At 39.7% G+C, this 25,111-nt stretch overlaps 1 protein-coding gene and 1 non-coding gene across 8 annotated transcripts in view; both read right to left on the reverse strand.

Annotated features, from left to right (window-relative positions):
- The window catches only part of ASCC1 (activating signal cointegrator 1 complex subunit 1), a 115,163-nt gene that overhangs the window by 42,349 nt on the left and 47,703 nt on the right, over positions 1–25,111 (reverse strand). For 6 of the 7 annotated variants that reach the window (XR_002180081.2, XM_019953697.2, XM_070782263.1 and 3 more), the window contains exons 6-7: positions 24,108–24,244; positions 12,150–12,269 (exon numbers count right to left, since the gene is read on the reverse strand). Coding sequence is in view for 6 of the 7 variants with exons in the window: in XM_019953697.2 (XP_019809256.2) it covers positions 12,150–12,269; positions 24,108–24,244 (257 nt within the window). In the remaining variant the exon portion in view is untranslated. The remainder of the gene's footprint in view (positions 1–12,149; positions 12,270–24,107; positions 24,245–25,111) is intronic. The other variant, XM_070782262.1, reaches the window with a different exon arrangement.
- LOC139180450 (U6 spliceosomal RNA) lies at positions 856–962 on the reverse strand. The gene has a single exon (XR_011564721.1). It is a non-coding gene; the product is annotated as a U6 spliceosomal RNA (small nuclear RNA).

Raw genomic sequence — 25,111 nt, forward strand, 5'->3', positions numbered from 1 at the left:
TATACAGAGTGAAGTGAGTCTGAAAGAGAACAATAAATATCGTATTCTAATGTATATATACGAAATCTAGAAAAATGGTACTTAAGAATATATTTACAGGGCAGCAATGGAGAAACAGACATGCAGAACAGACTGATGGACATGGGGAGAGGGGAGGAGAGGGTGAGATGTATGGAGAGAGTAACACAGAAACTTACATTACCATATGTAAAACAGATAGCCAAAGGGAATTTGCTGTATGGCTCGGGAAACTCAAACAGGGGCTCTGTATCTCCCTAGAAGGGTGGAATGGGGTGGGAGATGGGAATGAGGTTCAAAAGGGAGGGGATATATGTATACCTATGGCTGATTCATGTTGAGGTTTGACAGAAAACAACAAAATTCTATAAAGCAATTATCCGTCAATTAAAAAAATAAATTTAAATTAAAACAATAAGGATGAGGAACAAGAAAAGGAAAACTTCAGAAAGGCTGAAAGGAGAATTACAAAAGGTGGGTGGGGTGAGGGGAGGGAGGAATACTCAGTATAGTACAATGCTATAGAAAAGTAAAGTAAAAAAATAAACAAATAATAAAAAAATAAACAAAAAAAGAAAAGTAAAGTAAGAAAAGGAGCAAAAGATGCCTACTTATTTCTTAAAATCATAACATTATTTGCTAGAGCAGTTTCACTGGCATACTGGCAATAAAAGCCTTACTGCAGAGGACCAAGGGAGAGGCCAGTGAGACAGGGAAGGGATACGGGCACATAAACTCAAGAAACTCACAAGGAAGGGAAAAAACTAATTGCCTTGGTAACTAGATAAAGAATCAAGGGCAAGTTATTTGCATTTGTTTTCTTTTTCTTTTTTTTTTTTAAATATGGAACGCTTCACGAATTTGCGTGTCATCCTTGCGCAGGGGCTATGCTAATCTTCTCTGTATCGTTCCAATTTTAGTATATGTGCTGCCGAAGCGAGCACTGCATTTGTTTTCAATGAGAAAGAGTTGAAAATGCTCACTGACAACAAGAAAACTATCCAACAGAGATGGAAGATGAAACCTTAGCAAGAGAGGGGATTGACAGAACAAGATCTCAAATGAGACAAGAAGGGCTGGTGTGTCACAGGTGATAGGAACACAGAGATGAGCAAACAAGTCCCTGCCCTAGAGTGGCTTACATTCTGGTGGAAGGAGACAAACAATAAACAAACACGTACCTGACATCAGGTGGTGCTAAGCACCATTAAGAAAACAAAATGTGACAGAGAGAGGAGAAAGGGTCTGATGGTGAGTGTACTATTTTAGACACAGTGCTCGGGGATGACTTCCCTGATAAAGTGACACTTGAGCACAGACCTAGGGGAACAGCATTTCAGAGAAAGGGAACAGCAGACACAGTCATCTGAGGCAGCATGGCATGACAGAGGAACAGGAAGAAATCAGTGTGTGGAATGCAGCTGTGAGGAGAGGTGATGAGGCGGGAGGACCAGGTCACGGGGGCTTCTGTAAGGCTCTTGGGCCTCTGTAAGGACTTGTCTTTTAGTCCATGTGAGGTAATGAGCTTTTGGAGAGTTCTCAGCAAAAGAAGGACATAATCTGACTGACATTTAAAAGGAAGCCTCTCACGGCCCTATGGAGGAGACAGTGGTGGGCAAGGAAGGAAGCAGGAAGGCAGTCCAGAGGCTGTCACAAGCCAGGTGGCGGGCATGGCACCAATGCAGGTGGTGAGGAGCATGGTGGCTTTTCTAATACACTGCAGTCAGGAGTTGAAGATAATGATTCTAAAAGAATTTTTGTCCTGAACAACTGAAAGAGTGTATATCAAAGAAAAAACCATACTCCCGGATCATGAGAAATTCTGTGGAGAGAGAAGGGCAGCGATGAAGCAGAGACAGGCAGAAGCAGGCTGTGAAGGCTCCTGTGTGTCAGGCAGGGATGCTGCAGTCTTGGCAGGCCTAAGACAGCCAGGTGAGAAGCAAGATACACGAGGGGAAAACCAAAGGCATGGAAGCCAGTTAAAACAGATGCTGTGCTTCCTTGCACAGTTGTCTTAATCTTTTTCTGATTACAAAAATAATACGCTAGTTATAAAAAACAATGGAAAGTGCAAAAAAGGAGAAAAAGAAAAAAAAACCTTACCATCCACAGATGAAACACTTATTTGGGGGTTAGATAATTTTTAAGTCTTTTGCTACAGACAGACATCAATTTTAAAAAGACAAAACAGTTTTCTGTAACCTGCTTATTTAATATACCCTGAATATTTCCCCATGATATAAAATATTTTTCTCAAGTATTTAAACCAGTATTTTAACCAAAAGGGTTAACCAATAATACATTGATAAGGATGGAGAAAGAGGACTGATTCAAGAAAATGACTTTGTTCCTACATTCCTAAAGGGAAAATAAAATATATTCACAATGCACATAATCTGATTTTGCAGTTACTTGATTTACTTAACTGTGCATGTGGCTCTCCAAGCCAGGACCTACATTATCATGTCTAAAGTTTCTGATTAACTAACAACACCTCATAAACTTTAAAATATTTTAAAATATTGCAACAAGTCTAAACATAATCAAGCACTGCAAAATTCCCCTCAATTTCAAATCACAACAGAATGATGCCTCCCTGTTCCTTCTTGTCTATTAAAGAAGTGGACAGGGAGCTCAGATAGAGAGAAACAGCGAGCATGTTAATACTAGAGGAAGGAAATTAAATTGATCAAATGAAAGAGTCCAGTTTCCAGCTTTGTCTTTTTGGAAAATTAAGACTCCTGCCAAACTTACACACTCAGAACTTTGAAGAGACTAAAGTCCTTAAAAATGTTCTACTGTAACCTGCTCATTTTAGACAAGAGGAAATGAAGCAGACAGGTTGAGGTGCTCAGTCATGACAGAGAGAAAGGGACTCCAAGGCTCCTGGCAGCCAGTGCTGCTCTGCTATCAATTAACTGTGCACTCCATGAAGCCGGCTCTTTATCTTATTCACTCCCTTATCCTGGCACCCAAGGATTAACTGGCACCTAAGTTAACGCCTAACTGACAAATCACCAGTGCTCCATGAATAGCTGTTGCAGGTATGTATGCATGAAGTCAGATGACAAATCTTTGGAGATCTATTAAAAGAACTTGAGGGTGCTTAGAAACACACACTAAATTTCAGGCTGCTGTCACAGATACTACATTTGACAGTATGTCAGTATATTTCTAACAGTAATATAGTCTTTCAATTCCTACTTCATTGATCCTTTCCTGGTTGATTATGAAAGAGTCACAAAGCTTCTCTATGCCTTTGCATCCTCATAAGCGAAATAAAAACAACATAGAATTGCTGTGAGAAAAATAACAAATTATTTTTAAGCAGCCTATCATTTTGACAGAACTCTGTGTTTGAAAACAGAAGCCAGTTATTAATGTCTTGAATCTGAGCTTACTTTAAAGGCTTATCAGCATTCAAACATTCCAGAGGCTTGGAAATGTACAGCAGAATGATCACTGACTCCCTAGAAAGTACAAATTCCAGACTTTTGTTTGCCACCACCCCCCCAATTTAACTCAGTTCTATCCAATTAACATTTCCTGAGTGCTCACTGTATACAGGCATTATGCCAGTCACTGAAAGAATTAAAAACTAAGCACACACAGTTCTTGTCATCAAGGAACTCACAATCTATTAAAATAACTATAAAGAGGACGTTGGTAATGACACAAACAATGCAAGGTGCTTTGGTAATTTAAAGGTGGAAGACAGTACTGTTAGGTTGAGACCAGAAGAGGCTACCAGGAGGATGGGGTGAGAAGAAGTTAACCAGACTCACTTCACCTTTGAAAATCAGCTGAATAAGTAAATCACTTAAATAAACAAACATTTACTGAACATCGACTATAAGCCATGAATTATAAAAGCCAGTGGATACATAATGCTGAAATAAGACACTCCCTGCCCCCAAGAATCTTAAAGTCTACTTGAGCAAAAAGAAGGAAGGATAGCAAGAAGGACAGAAAGAGATGAGGAGCAACAGAAATTTTAGTCATAAGAAACGACACTGAGAAAGATACAAAGGATCATCAATAAGCAGTGAAGCCGGCTAGGGCCTGGGGCAAGTGCAAGACAGTGGAAAATCAAGTTGAAATATTAAGTTGGTTTCATCCTGCAAGATCTTAACTACTAGACTGAAGTCGTCCGAAGTCTTAACTACTTAGACTGAAGAATATGAACTAACTCAAAGAACGATGTAAAAGGATGGGAGATTTTTAAGTCATAGTAAGTCCTACTGTATATAGGTTAAAGCTTGGGAAGGCTGATGTAGTAGTAGGACCTATGCACAGTGGCATAAAGTAATGTCTTAAGTAATGTTTCTTGAAAAGAAGTATAGAATAATATGAACAATGTGGTCCAGTTTGTATAAAACAAATGCACAGACAGTGACTCTCAGCAGTATCTGCTCTGCTTACAATCTATCGCAGAAGAATACAGGGAAAGTCAGGGCAGGGGGAAAGGGAGCCATTTAATTTTCATTTTACCAATCTGGGAGGCTTTAGTTTTTTGAGAGAAAATAATATGAAAGGAAGATGGCAAACTGGAAGACAGTACAGGGATGCTGGGCTGCACAGTTGTAGAATTTAACTACACTTTTCTCATCTTTTCACCAAACTTTTCAAAAGAGTGGTCTGTCTCCAATTATTTTTAAACTCCCTTTTCTGCCCCATGAGCATAGGCTTTACAGCCAAACACATTTGGGTCAAACCATAATTCTGTCACTTACATGCACATACCGATTACTACTGACCTCGGTATGATGAAGTGTACCAGGTATATCTGAGCAAGTGTAACACTTGCCTGCTTTACCAACATTTTATTTAAAAAAAAAAACAAAAAAACTTACTGATAAGCTAAAAGAAAAAAAAATTACTATCAAAAAAATAGCCACTGATAAGATGTTTATATATTCAGACTAACTAGTTTATTTCTCTCTTGCTCGCTCTTTCCACTTTTGAGGGGGGAAAGGTAAATGTATATTTACAAATTGTATGACAAACCCTCTGCCCTCCAAGAATTTTAAAGTCTACTTGAGGAAAAAGAAGGATAGAAATAAGGAAAGACAGCACTTAGACACAAGAAGTTTTTATTTCACTTTTGTTTTTTAAGATGCTTTTTTAAATGAAAAAATAATTCCAGGTTGACAGCCATTTTCTCTAGAAAACAGCCCGCTGTCTTCTGGCTTCCATTGTTAATACTGAGAAGTCCGCAGTCCTGATAATAGTTAATCCTCTATAGATGGCATCTTTTAAACTCTTCTGTCTTCAGTGTTCTTCACTTCCATTGTGATTTATCTTGATATGGATTTCTTTTTATTTATTGTGTGCATTTATTCTTTTTTTCTCTTATCTTTGCTACTGCCTCAATCCATGCACCTCCAGAATCTCAGTAACACTCTTCACCCTAGCGTATTCTAGTTACTGATATCTGCCTCATCCATAACAAAGAATCCCTAGGGTCTACTGCGCCTCACATTCTGGGCACTTGAAAAATGCCTGAGGGAAAAGGGGACTGGAAACGCCCTGCAAGATGGAATAACTGATGGGGTCAGGTCTTTGCGGAGATAAGAAAGAATGGGGTCCCAGAGTAAATAAAGGGTTAGCCTCATGAGAGAGAATGCACGCCGTTCTTCAGAATGAGTGTGAAACTGAATGTGGTGGGTATGATGAAAACAGGAAGACTGTGAGGGAAAAAGGAAGTTGACTTGGCTTCACATGCTCAGTTTAATGTGAGGAAGATATTCCTCTAGAGGGGCAAGGGTGAAGGCCTGTGAGAGTAAGAGACAGAACAGAATAGCCACTGTGTTCAATGCTTAAGTCTTAGCAATACTTGACTACTAAGCAATGAGTAAAATGGTTGAATGCCCTACATAGTCAAGGCTTTACAAAATGTAAGGATCTAACAATAAGCTTATGACCAACCTAGATAGCATATTCAAAAGCAGAGACATTACTTTGCCAACAAAGGCTTGTCTAGTCAAGGCTATGGTTTTTCCTGTGGTCATGTATGGATGTGAGAGTTGGACTGTGAAGAAAGCTGAGTGCCGAAGAATTGATGCTTTTGAACTGTGGTGTTGGAGAAGACTCTTGCGAATCCCTTGGACTGCAAGGAGATCCAACCAGTCCATTCTGAAGGAGATCAGCCCTGGGATTTCTTTGGAAGGAATGATGCTAAAGCTGAAACTCCAGTACTTTAGCCACCTCATGCGAAGAGTTAACTCATTGGAAAAGACTGATGCTGGGAGGGACTTGGGGCAGGAGGAGAAGGGGACGACAGAGGATGAGATGGCTGGATGGCATCACCAACTTGACAGACATGGGTTTGGGTGAACTCCGGGAGTTGATGATGGACAGGGAGGCCTGGCGTGCTGCAATTCATGGGGTCGCAAAGAGTCGGACACGACTGAGCGACTGAACTGAACTGAACTGATACTGTCCCAGCTCTGTTTTCAGAGGAAAAATCTGATCTAAGTGGTTCCATTCTTTTGAAGGTCAGGTACTTCACAGTCAAGCATTTTAAGGGAATCTCTGATTTAAAAATATATGAAACCATACAGAGAAAGCTGAGTGTTTTTTTAATTACAACAAGGCCTCTCCTCCATGACTGCATTGAACAGTGTCTCTTCACATAAAAAAACACAAATGATTGGACGTACCTTAAAAACAGAGCTATGTCTTACTCATTTCTCTATCAATTTACAGTCTTGCAAAATACCTTGCACAGAGGAGGCCTTCAAACAGTTTTAATGTCGAGTTAAATAAGAGGTATATAAAGTCCCTTAGACACTGCAATTTGGGGAGGGGAAATCTACAAATCTTTTTGAAATAACACAAATGTGTCTCTTCTTGTGGAAGTGGAATGGGCAAGGAAAAAGAGAAAACAGAGCAGTAAGAGAGATGAAAGTGAAGTCGCTCCGTCGTGTCTGACTCTCTGTGACCCCATGGACTGTAGCCTACCAGGCTCCTCCGTCCACAGGATTTTCCAAGCAAGAATACTGGAGTGGGTTGCCATTGCCTTCTCCAAGAGAGATGAGAGTTATTAAAAAAATGTTCTTGCTTGATCCTATTAGTGGATTTAGTCAACATTTCACATGACTTTTCAACTTACAAGCCCTCATAATAGCAAGTGTGCAAAATCTGTAAGGGCTGTGAAACAATGCAGCTCAGATGGGGACTTGAACCCACGGTTTTGAAACACATCACACACATGGCCTCAGGGCTTTAACGCAGCTCACCTTCTTGATGTCTCATCACAGAAAGAATTCAGTGAGACACAAAGTGATAGGCAAGAAGTGAATTCATGTAGAAAGAAACATACTGAACAGAGCATGGGCCATCTCAAAAAGCAAGAGGGGCCCCAGAGTATGGGGCTGTCAGTTTTTACAGGGCTGGGTAATTTCATTAGCTAATGAATGGTAGGATTATTCCAATTATTTTGGGAAGGCGCAGGTATTTCCAGGAATTGGGTCACCATCCACATGTTGACCTATTATGGCTGGCCTTCAAACTGGTGGCTCAGAAGGTAAAGAATCCGCCTGCAATGGAGGAGACCCAGGTTGGATCCCTGGGTTGGGAAGATACCCGAAGAAGGGAATGGCTACCCACTACACTATTCTTGCCTAGAGAATTCCATGGACAGAGAAGCCTGGCTGGCTATAGTCCATGGGGTCGCAAAGAGTCAGACACAACTGAATAACCAACACACACTCTGGAACTGTCATGGAGCTGGTGGGTGTGTCACTTAGCTAGTGCTAATGTATTACAATGAGGTTACAGTAAGGCTCAAGGTCCACCGGAAGTCAAATCTTCTGCCATCTTCTACCTAGTTGGTTATAACCAGCTTTTGTCATGCCCTATGGCTACATCCTTTTATAGGGTTCATGAGGTTCTCACGGCAAGTATCCTGGGGTGGTTTGCCATTCCCTCCTCCAGTGGATCACATTTTGTCAGAACTCTCTGCTATGATCCGTCCATCTCGGGTGGCCCTACACGACATGGCTCATAGCTTTATCGAGTTACACAGCCCCTTCACTAGAACAAGGCAGTGATGTAAGCTGGATGAGTTACAAGCTGGAATCAAGATAGTCAGGAGAAATATCAACAACCTCAGATATGTGGATGATACCACTCTAATGGCAGAGTAAAGAGGAACTAAAGAGGCTCTTGATGAGGGTGAAGGAGGAGAGTGAAAGAGTTGGCTTAAACTAAATATTTAAAAAAAAACAAAAACAAAAAACTAAGATCATGTCATCTAGCCCCATTACTTCATGGCAATTAGAGAAGGAAAAGGTGGAAGTAGTGACAGATTTCCTCTTCTTGGGCTCTAAAATCACTGCAGATGGTGACTGAAGCCTTGAAATCTAAAGACGTTTATGGCTTGGCAGGAAAGTTATGACAAAGCTAGACAGTGTGTTGAAAAGCAGAGACATTATTCTGCGGGCAAAGATCTGCATAGTCATGGTTGTGTATTCCCAATGGTCACGTACAATTGTGAGAGTTGGACCATAAAAAAGGCAGAACACAGAAGAACTGATGCTTTCTAACTATGGTGCTCAAGAAGACTCCTGAGAGTCTCCTGGACAGCAAAAAGATCAAACCAGTCAATCTTAAGGGAAATCAAGTCTGAATACTCATTGGAAGGACTGATGCTGAAGCTGAAACTCCAGTATTTGGTCATCTGGTGCAAACAGCTGACTCATTGGAAAAGTCCCTGATGATGGAAAAGATTGAGGGCAGAAGGAGAAGAGGGTATCAGAGGATGAGATGATTGAATGGCATCACCAATGCAATGGACATGAGCTTGGGCAAACCCTGGGAGATGGTGAGGGACGAGGGGCCTGGGATGCTGCAGTCCATGGGGTTGCAAAGAGTTGGACATGACTGGGCAACAAAGCCTATGTCATTCTTTTAAAGGCTGTGCCCTACCCCCTTCCCTCCCACTTTGGTTGGATTTGTGGGAACATAAAGGGTACATTCACCTCCTAAGACCTTTCCTTTCCATTAATGTAAGGACAAATTATGTCTGAGCACTATCTTCAAAAGACATCTAGCTTCTATAGCTCTTATTTTCCTTCACATTTCAAAAAGCAATTCTTTTCTATACTTGAAAGTTGACATCACTTTGCCAACAAAGGTCCGTATAGTCAAAGCTATGGTTTTTCCAGTAGTCATGAAGGGATGTGAGAGTTGGACTATAAAGAAGGCTGAGTGCCAAAGAACTGATGCTTTTGAACTGTGGTGTTGGAGAAGACTCCTGAGAGTCCCATGGACAGCAAGGAGAGCATGGCAGTCAACTCTGAATATTCACTGGAAGGACTGATGCTGAAGCTGAAGCTCCAATACTTTGGCTACCTGATGCCAAGAGCTGACTCACTGGAAAAGACCCTGATCCTAGGAAAGATTGAGGGCAGGAAGAGAAGAGGATGACAAAGAATGAGATGGTTGGATGGCATCCCTGACTCAATGTACATGAGTTTGAACAAACTCCGGGAGAGACTGAAGGACAGGGAAGCCTGGTGTGCTGCAGTCCATGGGGTCACAAAGAGTCAAACACGACTTAGCAACTGAACAACAACATAATACTTGAAAGACCTTCTATAGAACTAAGGATCTAACCATTAAACATAATCAACGGAAACACTCAAAGTAATGATTTCATTACCCTTACTTAATGACCACCCTCTCTTCCTGGGAGCCACCTCCAATAGGGTAAACCAAAACTGTGCAGTCTATGACATATGTATGGTAAAACAGACCTGAAGCCCTAGATTAGGAAAAATTCACTATTTTATTTAATGAAACACTGTAATCCATGTAAATTTTCCATATAGCTTCATGTTAACTGCCTAACTATACGCTATCACAGACTTTAGTCTCACAACAGTAAGGTAGTGACAAAAATTAAGACTCGAAACAGAGAATAAGGAAATGACAGAGGTTGGGCTGAGTCGCTGTGATGTTCTATAAAATTACGAGGTTTATCAAGGAAATAAAAAACATGACTTTAAAACATTTTTAAAAGTGAGTCAGCCCCAAAGAACTGAAAATAGCTCTATTCACAATAGCCAAAAGGTGGAAACAGACCCAAATGCCCACCAACTGATGAATAAACAAAATGTGGTATCCTTTCATACAATGGAATATTATTTAGCCATAAAAAGGAATAAGTACTGATACATGCAATAATATGGATGAATATTGAAAACATACACTGAAAGAAGCCAGACACAAAAGGCCACATACGGTATGGTTCATTTATAGGAAATATACAGAATAGGCAAGTCCACGGAGTCACTAGACTAGTGGCTGCCAGAGGCTGGGGCTGGGAAGAGGGAAATATGGGGAAGGGAGAAACTGAGAGTGACTGCTTACTGGGTCTAGGATTTCCTTTTGGGGTGATAAAAATGTTCTAGAACTAGACAGTGGTGATGGTTGCACAATGCTATTAATATACTTGATGCCACTCAATTATAGCCTTTAAAACAGTTAAAATGATGAATGTTATTATATGAACTTTACCACTTTCCAAAGAAACGTAGGTCACAATTTTCTATTTTAGGAATAAGAATTGCAACACAGTTTATTCTACTCAGCCGAGCATAATACATACACTAAAACCCGCAGGAATTCAGAGCAAGGTTTTGCTATCTATGTGTTCCTTAGCCAAGTTATTTAAGCTCTCTGAACCTCCTTCATCTATAAAATGGATATAATAAAAGTATTTATTTTATATAAATGTTATGAAGATAAAATAGAGATAAAACAATCTAAGCACAAAGTCAGGCCCATTAAAATTAAATTGATCAATTTTACTGAATCTCAGCCCTTGAGTAGGTGTCTTCAGTACTCTGTGTGAAGAAATTAGCAGGATGTATGAATCACTTGGACTGTATGAGACTCTATGGCTGTCTGTAGGAGGCATTTGCAAGCTTCTTAGATTTAGAGCTCAACTAGCCTCTTTGTCCATAGAATACCATTTTTGCTTCAAAGAACAACTGACAGACAAATTATGGTTATTCAGACTTGGCTTTTTGGCAGACATTTTCTCAAAAAAGAATTTCATGGAAAACAATCACCAGTATTTTTTTTTTCCAATAACAAAATTCAAGCTTTCAAGTGAAAACAAGAATTTTGGAAAACATGTATCTGCTACCATGAGCTTGACAGCTTCCCATACTTAAGAGATTTTGATGAAATTAGTAGTGATATTAATGTACTTTTTTCTCCAGTTTTCCTGAGATATAATTGATATTCATCACACACAAAAAACTGATTCTGTACCCTTTTTTTCTTCCATTAACTCAAAATTCACTTTCATTGGAACTGAAAGAGGAGACAACTGAGATTATTAATTCAAATTGAGATAAGCGAAACTTTACAAGAGACCCTCCAGGAAAGCAATTTGGAGGCCTGCCTAGAGACACAGATTTTCTCTAGAGGATTTTTTATTCTGTGTGAGCTCTGTTTTATCCTGTCCCAGTGAAAAGGCTACACAAAAACAAACTTCCGATTCAAGATGGGCTCCTCTGCTCACCAAAGGCCTTGCATAGGCTAAAAAATAGCACTAACACTGAAAATGGCCTCAGAAATAGCATGGGTTGCAGACTGAGAATCTCTAACAGGGATTAAGGTGTGGTAGTAACAAAAATTAAAAGCAGCAACCATTTTTAATGTATGATGTCAGCAAGTGCCAAGCACTGATCTAGGAATTTTATATTAATCCAATCTTAATATTCCTATGTAATTTGTGTTACAGTTCTGTTTTGCCCTTTTATTCATTTGATCTGCATTATGTCACTTTTGAAACTACCATCCTAGTATGCCATTCTTCTGCCTCCTATTATCCTAGAAAACATCAAGGAAGCACTGAGTTCCATAAAAACTAGATTGCTACTATCAATATCCACCAACCAAGTAATTAAATAATTACCAAACTAAAAGTTTGATAACTTCTTCCAACAACAAATTCCTCTTGCAAAATATTAACTTACTATTTCAGAATAAGAAATACAATACACTCCTTACAATAATAAGATCTCAAAGAAAAGGAATCAAAACTACCTGAACTTTCAGGAATGCTTTGAGGCACCTCTTGATTAAAACAAAGGAATACTTCAGAAACATACCTGTTGGAGCCATCTTTCATATGGACTTTGGCATAAAGAACATCCACCATGCCAGGATCATCATTCATGTATTCTATCCCTGACATCTCTACTTCCAGGGGTTTGCCCCCTGAAATGTCACTGCAAAGGAAAAAACATTAGATTTTCAAAATTTTTTAAGCTAAGAGGGCTATTATATTTTGAAATATGATAAATATAGTCAAATATTACAAAAATGAAGTTGTTGAGGTTTTATTTAACTAATATGATTTAAATGTCCTTCTAATTTCAAACTGATACATGTTTAATGAACACAAACTAGAACCACAAGTATTCCTAAAGTCACACCACATCTATCCCAAAACCAGTTTATTATTAATAGCATATCTAAGAATGTCTAATCAAAGGCCAAGTAATGACAGTTCTGACTGACAAAGACATTTACTACACTGCCCACCTCTCCAGCTGTTAGGGAAATTAAAATGGAGGTGGTCTTGTTCAGGCTTTAGATGTAGGGGAGAGGATTCCAACCAACTTCTGACCTTGTCTGGGCCCTGCCTGGACTACGTGCCTGCTTGTGAACACACCAATCGTTACCAGTAAGTCAAGTGGCACTTTAGATTAAGAAAGGGAGTGGATCTTGGAATTTTTCAAGCCCCTGGAGGCCTGGCTAACCCTATTGGAGTCTAAGGAAATTTGGTGACTCACAAGATGAAACAATCTGCATCGTAAAAGAAAACCACAGCTGCATTTCTGCACACAAACTGATGATGATACCAGTTTGTGGCCTGGGATTATAAACGGGAGCCCCCCAAACTGCAATTCAAAATCTCGCCCACGGAGTAGATGAATGGCCCAGGGCCCTTTTCCAATTGAGACTCCAGATTGCTGTTAATGAGGTATTTCCAAGAAGGGTTCAAGTCTGGGTGTAGGTGTCAGCTCAATTTGGTGATGTATACTCTGCATCTTCTATTGTTTCTATTTCTTTTTTCCCCCAATGACTGTATATTGGAATTAAGTTAAATAATCTTCTATTAGAAGTTAAAATTGTTTATTTGTGTGTAATGAGTGGTTTGTTAATGAATCCTTCAAACCTAAAACAAGGCAAAACATTCGGCAAAATACCAGTTTTTACCTCATTATTTCTAATAATTCAAATTGCAAACAGTACTTTATTCATGTAACAACAGTGAAGGTGCAAATTGGTAACACATCTTTAAGAGCAAGTTGGCAATATTTATAAAAAGTCTTCAAGAATAGAAACCCTTTGCCCAAGCAATTCAATTCCTTGCCCAAATAATCATAAATTCAGGCACATATCCAACCACAGCCATTGAAGTTCTTTCAGAAGAATTCCAACAGATAAATGCAGAAGTAAAAACAGAATCAGAATATCACCATTTTGCAACCCCTGATGAAATATTTAATCAGTTTCATTATTTGTACAAAGGATGGAAAGTGGAAGTGTTAGTCACTCCATCATGTCCGACTCTTTGCGACCCCATGGACTGTAGCCCTCCAGACCCCTCTGTCCATGGGATTTTCCAGTCAGGAATACTGGAATGGGTTGCCATTTCCTTCTCCAGGATATCTTCCCAAGTCAGGAATCGAACTCAAATCTCCTGCACTGCAAGCAGATTCTTTATCACCTAAGCTACCAGAGAAGCCAACAAGGATGGAGATAAGAAAAATTAAACATATACATTATATACATATACACACACACATACACATATATATGCTTGTACATAGGTAAAATCTCTGAACTGATACAATACAAAGAAACTGCTAAAATCTGTTGCCTTTAGAGATCAGAGTGCTTGGTGGGATAGCAGTGGGAAGGAAACTCTTCACCACATATCCTTTGTACTTAAAAATTTTTTGAACCATATAAATGTATTATTCTTTAAAAAGTTAAAATAAAAAAATACATGCAAAAGAAGCCAAATACAAGATGTATATATACTGCACATACATGAAAAATAAGCCAAACATAAAAGTATATGTGCTTAATGATCCTATTTATACGATATTAAAGAACAAGCACATTTTAATCTATGATAACAGAAATCAGAACAGCAGTTACTTCTGGAAGAAGTGAATTTACTGGTAAAGAGCATGAAGGAACATCCTAGGGTGATGGCAATATTCTACATGGAGATTTGGGTGAGGTTACACGGGTGTACACATTTATTAAAATTCATCAACTACACTTAAGATCCATAAATTTTACTGTAAGTAAAACACCGTAAAGCAAAAATACATATATGAATACAAAAAAGTATGGGCACACATGCTCCAAAGTGCTGACGGTAATTATCTTTAGGTAATACTACTACAAGGGACATCTTGTTTATCCACAATTTTGGGCTTTTATAAAGCTAGTATGTATTGCTCTTCTGTTAAATAAAACCCACCATCTTGCTTTCTTCACAGACCCCTTAAACAGATTTATACTTCAACAAGTAAATAGCTGTGCCAACCCAAAACCCAGCTAAAACTCAGCTCACCACACAGCCTTCTCTAGGTCCCATGAGGCCAAGGACTCTATTCATATTTTCTACTCCCATATCCCCAGCACCTGGAACAGTGCCTTATATACAGTGAGTACTTCGTAAATCTCTGATGATGTTCCACTATAAATGAAGAAGATGTTCTGGACAATTTTGTGATTATGGACATATGCCTATATTATCATTGAATAAAATGTGGTACTGGCTCAGAGACAACAGGATGTTAGGATTAATCAAAAGATAATTCCAAATAAAGAAAAACGAAAAAGTCTTACTGATATTTAATTAAGGCTCAGGGAAATTCTTTAGGAATCCTAATGATAGACTCCCTTAAAACATTCAGTTTAGTTCAGTTCAGTCGCTCAGTCGTGTCCGACTCTTTGCAACCCCATGAATCACAGCACGCCAGGCCTCCCTGTCCATCACCAACTCCCGGAGTCCACCCAGACTCACGTCCATCGAGTCAGTGATGCCATCCAGCCATCTCATCCTCTGTCGTCCCCTTCTCCTCCTGCCCCCAACCCCTCCCAGCATCAGAGTCTTTTCCAATGAGTCAACTCTTTGCATGAGGTGGCCAAAGTACTGGAGTTTCAGCTTTAGCATCATTCCTTCCAAAGAAATCCCAGGGCTGATCTCCTTCAAAATGGACTGACTGCATCTCCTTGCAGTCCAAGGGACTCTCAAGAGTCTTCTCCAACAACACAGTTCAAAAGCATCAATTCTTCGGCGCTCAGCCTTCTTCACAGTCCAACTCTCACATCCATACATGACCACAGGAAAAACCATAGCCTTGACTAGACGGACCTTTGTTGGCAAAGTAATGTCTCTGCTTTTGAATATGCTATCTAGGTTGGACATAACCTTCCTTCCAAGGAGTAAGCGTCTTTTAATTTCATGGCTGCAGTCACCATCTGCAGTGATTCTGGAGCCCCCAAAAATAAAGTCTGACACTGTTTCCACGGTTTCCCCATCTATTTCCCATGAAGTGATGGGACCAGATGCCATGATCTTCGTTTTCTGAATGTTGAGCTTTAAGCCAACTTTTTCACTCTCCACTTTCACTTTCATCAGGAGGCTTTTTAGTTCCTCTTCACTTTCTGCCATAAGGGTGGTGTCATCTGCATATCTGAGGTTATTGATATTTCTCCCGGCAATCTTGATTTCAGCTTGTGTTTCTTCCAGTCCAGTGTTTCTCATGATGTACTCTGCATAAAATTAAATAAGCAGGGTGACAATATATAGCCTTGATGTACTCCTTTTCCTATTTGGAACCAGTCTGTTGTTCCATGTCCAGTTCTAACTGTTGCTTCCTGACCTGCATATAGGTTTCTCAAGAGGCAGGTCAGGTGGTTGGGTATTCCTATCTCTTTCAGAATTTTCCAGTTTATTGTGATCCACACAGTCAAAGGCTTTGGCATAGTCAATACAGCAGAAATAGATGTTTTTCTGGAACTCTCTTGCTTTTTCCATGATCCAGCGGATGTTGGCAATTTGATCTCTGGTTCCTCTGCCTTTTCGAAAACCAGCTTGAACATCTGGAAGTTCACGGTTCACATATTGCTGAAGCCTGGCTTGGAGAATTTTGAGCATTACTTTATTAGTGTGTGAGATGAGTGCAATTGTGCGGTAGTTTGAGCATTCTTTGGCATTGCCTTTCTTTGGGATCGGAATGAAAACTGACCTTTTCCAGTTCTGTGGCCACTGCTGAGTTTTCCAAATTTGCTGGCATAGTCACAGCATCATTTTTCAGGATTTGAAATAGCTCAACTGGAATTCCATCACCTCCACTAGCTGTGTTCATAGTGATGATTTCTAAGGCCCACTTGACTTCACAGTCCAGGATGTCTGGCTCTAAGCTTTAAGCTTTAAGTCACTGGCTCTAGGTCAGTGATCACACCATCGTGCTTATCTGGGTCGTGAAGATCTTTTTTGTACTGTTCTTCTGTGTATTCTTGCCACCTCTTCTTGATATATTCTACTTCTGTTAGGTCCATACCATTTCTGTCCTTTATTGAGCCTATCTTTGCAGGAATGTTCCCTTGGTATCTCTAATTTTCTTGAAGAGATCTCTAATCTTTCCCATTCTGTTGTTTTCCTCTTAAAACATTAAGGCCATTATTATTTCACAAGACCAGAATTTTTCTAAGAAACTAAATAACCCAGCTATTTCATACAGTCACTTGAATGAAAAAATAACAGCCTCAATCATCTCTATAACCACCTCCAGTAAGTGGGATATTCGAAAACACAAGCCGAACTCTGAAATATCACCTGACTGAAGACTTTAGCTTCAATCAGCAATACAGGGTATCTTCAGTCCTAGTAATAGCCAAAGAATTCAATATGAAAGACTGCCATTCAATCCATTCAAGTGCAGTCAACAAAACTGCTTTCAGGAAAAAAAAAAAAAGTTTAATACTAAGTATACATTCCTCTACATTTTTTTCAGCTCCAACTCTGCATTGTTAGACCACCAGAAGGCACCATACCATTGGTTTAGTTTCCCACTAAAAAACTTGTACCAGGTTGTACTTAATGTTACACCCTCAATTTCACGTCACACCCACGTGAACAATGTTTTTTTTATCTTCTGCAAAACTCCCGTTAAAGACACTGCTCATCATCATTCTTGGGTTCTTTATGCTAAGATTTACACAAATTTTTCTTGGACTGAGAGCCAGAAAAGGATTCTCTCCCTTAAAATTATTATGCTTCTTTTTGTCAGATAAGAACTTTAATAATTGGTGTGTTCCTTTTTAGAATTTAGTTCAAATACACTGACGCTTGAAAACAGCACTAAATTTTAATGTTCTAGCACAATTATTATCAAACCTCAGTTTCTAGATAGAATTTTCTTCCCATTCCATCTTTATGGTTTCTAATCTGTCTTAACATTTCTTTTGTATATACGCCCTCACTCTAAACGACCTCAAGCCCTTGGAATTAGATGGAGCACCAAAAACAAAACACTGAAACAGGATCCAAAGTCTGCCTTACCAGCGGGAACAGAAACTCTTTCAACGTATCTCTAGGATTTATCAAGAGAGAGAATTAAAGAGCAGTAAAGAAAAACGCTGATAAATGCTCTTTGTCCTGGTGACCAAACTATTCCACCTGGGACACCAGTGAGCACACTTCACAATGGAAACATATCCAAGGCAATAATTAGGAACATTTGCCCTTGGGTATTTTCCCTTCTCTTCTCTCCTCATTCTTCTCCCTTTTTAACTTATTTGGTTTTACTTCAGGCCTACTGGGAACACTCAGGTATGAGTTGAGTGATACGGGAGCTAAGGAAGAGCTGCATATTGGTCAGACTATATACTCAGAACCACTGCACTGTCTGTGTTTCATATCTCACAAAGAAAAGTCACAAGGGACACACTTGAGTGTCAGGACTTACTGAACACTGTGAGTAATTCATCTGAAATCTACACAGCTGCATGAGCCTTAAGCTTAAGAACTGGAATCAAAATTCTATTTCTGGTCAAGTCACATCCCTTAAACTTAATTATCACCCCCAAATTTGAAACAAATGTTCAACCACCCATTTCTTTAGAATATTTATATATCACCACAGTTTTAATTAGATTCCAATACAGCCACATTTATTTAATATCTCAATTTAAAAAGCCATCAAATTAAGCTACAGCATGTTATACAAAAAATTGAAGGCAGAAGGGGACAACAGAGGATCAGATGGTTAGATGGCATCACTGACTCAATGGACATGAGTTTGAGCAAGCTCCGGGAGATGGTGAAGGACAGGGAAGCCTGGTGTGCTTCAGTCCATGGGGTCGCAAAGAGTAGGACATGACTGAGTGACTGAACAACCACAAATTCATTCCCAATGTTTTCCATTTTTATATTTTAGTTTGAAATCTTTACATCATAAAAGGCTGGGGTTAGAAATGCCATTATTTACTGACATTTTTTCAAAGCATACCAAGTACAAAGATTGAGATCAAAGATCAACAATAGTGAAGAAAAAGAAGGTAGATGATGCAATTCCCACCAGGGCTTTATTAGAAGTACTTGGGCTTTCCTGGAGGCTCAGACAGTAAAGCATCTGTCTGCAATGCAGGAGACCAGGGTTCCATCCTTCAGTCAGGAAGATCCCCTGGAGAAGAAAATGGTAGCCCATTCTGGTACTCTTGCCTGGAAAATCCCATGGACAGAAAAGCCTTGTAGGCTACAGTCGTCCATGGGGTCGCAAAGAGTTGGACACAACTGAGTGACTTCACTTTCACTTTTCTTTCTTTTAGGAAAATCAGGCATATCGAGGCAAACAACCAATACTGATTATCATCCCCCTAGCCAATCAGGTAAATTAATTTTGCGCTATATACTTTTTAAACAAGTGTATGTGACAGAGAAGGTGAGAGAAGGCAGCTGGAAAGGCTTGCTTTACTTGTTGGTTTCAAATCTTTCCAGCTTTTTGAAAAGAGCATCTTCAAAAAATTTTTGCCTGCACTGCAGATTTTTGGCAGGGTAATGTGTCCTATTTCAAAAGCTTTGCTGAATTTGAAAAACTACAATTACTGTTTTCATCCTGTCATGTCAAAAATTCTTAGTAACTATTAAGGACGCTCTTCATTCCCTATGCACACCAACCCTGACATGCTTAAAGGGTTCAGATTTGGCATTTAGTCACAAAAGGCACCAACAGACATAAAAGGGAAGAACTCAGCTAAATCCTCACATAGCTCAGGATAAAGCTTCCATGATTAAAATCCTGTGACCTGATTTTCATAAAGTAAAAAAACAAATACTTCTTTAAACAAATATTTTATCTGCCTTTAGTTTTTTTCTTTGCGGGATTATCCTAATGGCAGCCAAAAAATGCAGCTGCTTCCATTTCTGTTTAACAAAAAGTAATCTGGGAAGTTAAAGTATCAGAAGTATTTTATCTTAAACAAGGTAAAATGGCTCTGCTTCATAAAGTAAAGCATAAAGTTTTATCTTATGCAAGGAAAACTATAAATATCTAAATACAAACATCAAGTTATTTTGAATTTTAGGTAAGATAAGACAGAAAATATTTCCATCACTAAGCAAACAACAAGACAAAGTATTCCTTGCTGTTTGAAATTCAGAAAGAACAGGTAGCTGCAAACCTGATCAGCTTATGATTTTGTTCAAGAAAAATATTTTGTCTTCAAAATAATTAATGGAAAAAATGAGAACTGGCTGACAGATAAGTCTCTGTATTACAGTTTCATATACAACATCAGTTCAGTTCAGTGGCTCAGTCGTGTCTGACTCTCTGCAACCCCATGGACTGCACAGCACACAAGACCTCCCTGTCCATTGCCAACTCCCTGAGTTCACTCAAACTCATGTCCATTGAGTCAGTGATGCCATCCAGTTCTCTCGTCCTCTGTCATGTCCTTCTCCTACCGCCTTCAATCTTTCCCAGCATCAGGGTCTTTTCAAATGAGTCAGCTCTTTGCATCAGGTGGCCAAAGTATTGGAGTTTCAACTTCAGCATCAGTCCTTCCAATGAATATTCAGGACTGATTTCCTTTAGGATGGACTGGTTGGATCTCCTTATATATACAACATAACTATAGAAAAAACTTAAAACATTTTACCTTGTTTTACCCAGTGAATAGGTAGCCCATTTCTACAAGACCATGTCAGAATAGGATGGGACCTGTGTTTTATGATCTCTGTTCATTTCCAAGGCAAACTATTCAATATCACGGTAATCCAAGCCTATGCTCCAACCAGTAAAGCTGAAGAAGCTGAAGTTGAACGGTTCTATAAAGACCTGCAAGACCTTTTAGAACTAACACCCAAAAAAGATGTCCTTTTCATTATAGGGGACTGGAATGCAAAAGTAGGAAGTCAAGAAACACCTGGAGTAACAGGCAAATTTGGCTTTGGAATACGGAATGAAGCAGGGCAAAGGCTAATAGAGTTTTGCCAAGAGAACACACTGCTCAGAGCAAACACCCTCTTCCAACAACACAAGAGAAGACTCTACACATGGACATCACAAGATGGTCAACAAGGAAATCAGACTGATTATATTCTTTGCAGCCAAAGATGGAGACGATCTATACAGTCAACAAAAACAAGACCGGGAGCTGACTGTGGCTCAGATCACCAACTCCTTATTGCCAAATTCAGACGTAAATTGAAGAAAGTAGGTAAAACCACTAGACCACTCAGGTATGACCTAAATCAAATCCCTCATGATTATACAGAGGAAGTGAGAAATAGATTTAAGGGACTAGATCTGATAGAGTGCCTGATGAACTATGGATGGAGGAAACAGGAATCAAGACCATCCCCATGGAAAAGAAATGCAAAAAAGCAAAATGGCTGTCTGAGGAAGCCTTCGTATTCCAAGGCCAAATTTGCCTGTTACTCCAGGTGTTTCTTGACTTCCTACTTTTGCATTCCACTCCCCTATAATGAAAAGAAGGGAAGTGAAAAGCAAAGGAAAAAAGGAAAGATATAAGCATCTGAATGCAGAGTTCCAAAGAATAGCAAGGAGAGATAAGAAAGCCTTCCTCAGCAATCAATGCAAAGAAATAGAGGAAAACAACAGAATGGGAAAGACTAGAGATCTCTTCAAGAAAATTAAAGATACCAAGGGAACATTTCATGCAAAGATGGGCTCGATAAAGGACAGAAATGGGATGGACCTAACAGAAGCAGAAGACATTGAGAAGAGGTGGCAAGAATACACAGAACTGTACAAAAAAGACCTTCACGACCCAGATAATCATGATGGTGTGATCACTCACCTAGAGCCAGACATCCTGGAATGTGAAGTCAAGTGGGCCTTAGAAAGCATCACTACGAACAAAGCTAGTGGAGGTGATGGAATTCCAGTTGAGCTATTTCAAATCCTGAAAGATGATGCTGTGAAAGTGCTGCACTCAATATGCCAGCAAATTTGGAAAACTCAGCAGTGGCCACAGGACTGGAAAAGGTCAGTTTTCATGCCAATCCCAAAGAAAGGCAATGTCAAAGAATGCTCAAACTACCACACCATTGCACTCATCTCACACGCTAGTAAAGTAATGCTCAGAATTCTCCAAGCCAGGCTTCGGCAATATGTGAACCGTGAACTTCCAGATGTTCAAGCTGGTTTTCGAAAAGGCAGAGGAACCAGAGATCAAACTGCCAACATTCGCTCGATCTTTGAAAAAGCAAGAGAGTTCCAGAAAAACATCTATTTCTGCTTTATTGACTATTCCAAAGCCTTTGACTGTGTGGATCACAATAAACTGTGGAAAATTCTGAAAGAGATGGGAGTACCAGACCACCTGACCTGCCTCTTGAGAAACCTGTATGCAGGTCAGGAAGCAATAGTTAGAACTGGCCATGGAACAACAGACTGGTTCCAAATAGGAAAAGGAGTACGTCAAGGCCGTATATTGTCACCTTGCTTATTTAACTTATATGCAAGGTAGATCATGAGAAACGCTGAGCTGGAAGAAGCACAAGCTGGAATCAAGATTGTCAGGAGAAATATCAATAACCTCAGATATGCAGATGACACCACCCTTATGGTAGAAAGTGATGAGGAACTGAAGAGCTTCTTGATGAAAGTAAAAGAGGAGAGTGAAAAAGTTGGCTTAAAGCTCAACGTTCATAAAACTAAGATCATGGCATCTGGTCCCATCACTTCATGGGAAATAGATGAGGAAACAGTGGAAACAGTGTCAGACTTTATTTTTGGGGGCTCCAGAATCACTGCAGATGGTGACTGCAGCCATGAAATTAAAAGACGCTTACTCCTTGGAAGGAAAGTTATGACCAACCTAGATAGCATATTCAAAAGCAGAGACATTACTTTGCCAACAAAGGTCCATCTAGTCAAGACTATGGTTCTTTCTGTGGTCACGCATGGATGCAAGAGTTGGACAGTGAAGAAAGCTGAGCGCCGAAGAATTGATGCTTTTGAACTGTGGTGTTAGAGAAGACTCTTCGGAGTCCCCTGGCCTGCAAGGAGGTCCAATCAGTCCATTCTGAAGAAGATCAGCTCTGGTATTTCTTTGGAAGGACTGATGCTAAAGCTGAAACTCCAGTACTTTGGCCACCTCACGCAAAGAGTTGACTCATTGGAAAAGACTCTGATGCTGGGAGGGATTGGGGGCAGGAGGAGAAGGGGACGACAGAGGATGAGATGGCTGGATGGCATCACCAACTCGATGGACATGAGTTTGAGTAGACTCCGGGGAGTTGGTGATAGACAGGGAGGCCTGGCGTGCTGCAATTCATGGGGTCACAAAGAGTTGGACACGACTGAGCAACTGAACTGAACTGTATTTTATAACTGCATAAAAATAAAATTATTCAAGCGAGTCAATTTTCAAATTGCTCTTGTTCTGTATCAATCTTATGCGAAAAGAGTAAAGGAAGGGGTCAGTGGGGAGAGATGATCCTTTGAAACAGAGCTGTTAGGTCAGATGTACATACAAGTTAAAATATTACAATAAAAAAGAATAAGAAGTCAGCCATCAGCACAGCAATGTTCTCCCTGGCCAGACTGCTTGGATACTTTTTGGTATCCTTATTGACTCAAACAAAATAACCTGAATTTGAAAAAAAAAGAAAAAGTCTGCTGCTTTTCTGAAATACAATGAAGACTCTCCTAGGGAATCATCTTATAATATCTGAGTAACCATGGTAAACATAGTAAGAGCCCTCCCAAGATGCCCGTGTTCTACTCTTTGGATTTGTAAATACACTAGTTCAAAGAGAGCAAAGACGGTTTTGCAGATGTGATTAAGGCTAAGGAGTTTGAGGTGGGGAGATTTTTCTGCATTACCTGTGTGGGTTCAATTAAATCACACGCATCCTTAAAAGAAGATAACCTGTCCCTGCTATGGCCAGAGAGAGAGATGTAACAACAGACGGAGGGCCAAACAGATGCAATGTTGTTAGTGTTGAAGAAGGAGGAAGAAGGCTACTAGCCAAGGAATGTGGTGGCCTCTAAAAACAGGACTTCAAAGGCAAGCAAACAGATTCTCCCCTGGAGCCTCCAGAAAGGAACACAACCCTGACAGTACCTTGATAATAGCTCAGTGAATCCCGTATCAGACTTCTGCCCCACAGAACTATAGGATTATAAATTTGGGTTTTTTTAAGATACCAATCTTGCAGTAATGTATTACAGCAGCACAGAAAACTAATACACTCATACAGATAACGAAGAGAATTTCTTTTTTGACAAAGGAATGGGATGTCCTGTTAAAGAATAAAAACTACTTAGTGAATTAGCAAAATTTAAGGTAGAGCCTTTCCATACAAATTTGTAAATATATGCTTTAAATCCACTTTAAACCTTTCACACAAGAAACCCAATGTTAAGTGTTACAAATGGGTCAGTCAACAAATCTTGTTCCCAAGTCACCCAGCTCCCTAGGCCAAAAACAAGTCTGTGATACCAGAAAAAAAGGCCAGTACAGGGCAACCACCCTCCCCACTCCTCTGGATTACTCACTCAATGAATTCCTCTTTACACTGCTGTAGCATCTCACATGTCTGCTGGATCTCTTGCTCACTCAAAAGCACCAACATCCCAATAGTTAGGTGAAGCTTTTTAGGATTCTGGAAAATGCTGCTATCAACCCCATGATCCTGTTATCAAAGGGAGAAAAACAAGAAACTCAGCCCATACAAAACTAAATGGCAGCACAGAACTGAGCAGAAAGAAAGTCACACATCCATGACCAACTGACTTTTCAACCAGGGTGCCAGGACAATTTAGTGGGGAAAGAAGAGTCTCTTCAACAAATGATATTGGGACATCTGAATACCTACACGCAAAAGAATGAAGTTGAACCCATACCTCATACTATATACAAAACCTATATCAAAATGGATCAATGATATAGGAGCCAAAAACTACATAATCACAAAATTCCTGCTGATGCTGCTAAGATGCTTCAGTCGTGTCCGACTCTGTGCGACCCCAGAGACGGCAGCTCACCAGGCTTCCCCGTCCATGGGATTCTCCAGGCAAGAACACTGGAGTGGGTTGCCATTTCCTTCCCCAATGCATGAAACTGAAAAGTGGAAGTGAAGTCGCTCAGTCGTGTCCGACTCCTAGCGACCCCATGGACTGCAGCCTACCAGACTCCTCTGTCCATGGGATTTGCCAGGCAAGAGTACTGGAGTGGGTTGCCATTGCCTTCTCTTGCACAAAACTCCTAGAAGACAGGAAAATCTTCATGACCCCTTGGATTTGGCAACGGATTCTTAGATATGACACCAGTAGTATGGCAACAAAAGAAAAATTAGGTACATCAAACTTCACATTTTAAAACTTTTATGTATCAAAGGACTATCAAGAAAGTAAAAAAGACAACCTAAAGAATGGAAGAAATATTTGTAAACTATATACTTGATAAGGGTCATACAGTATGCATAATATATAAAGAACACTTACATAGCTCAACAAATAAAACTCAATTTAAAAAATAGAAAAAGGACTTGAGTAGACAT

This window comes from Bos indicus, chromosome 28 (assembly GCF_029378745.1).
Source record: "Bos indicus isolate NIAB-ARS_2022 breed Sahiwal x Tharparkar chromosome 28, NIAB-ARS_B.indTharparkar_mat_pri_1.0, whole genome shotgun sequence".
Taxonomy (NCBI): Eukaryota; Metazoa; Chordata; class Mammalia; order Artiodactyla; family Bovidae; genus Bos; species Bos indicus.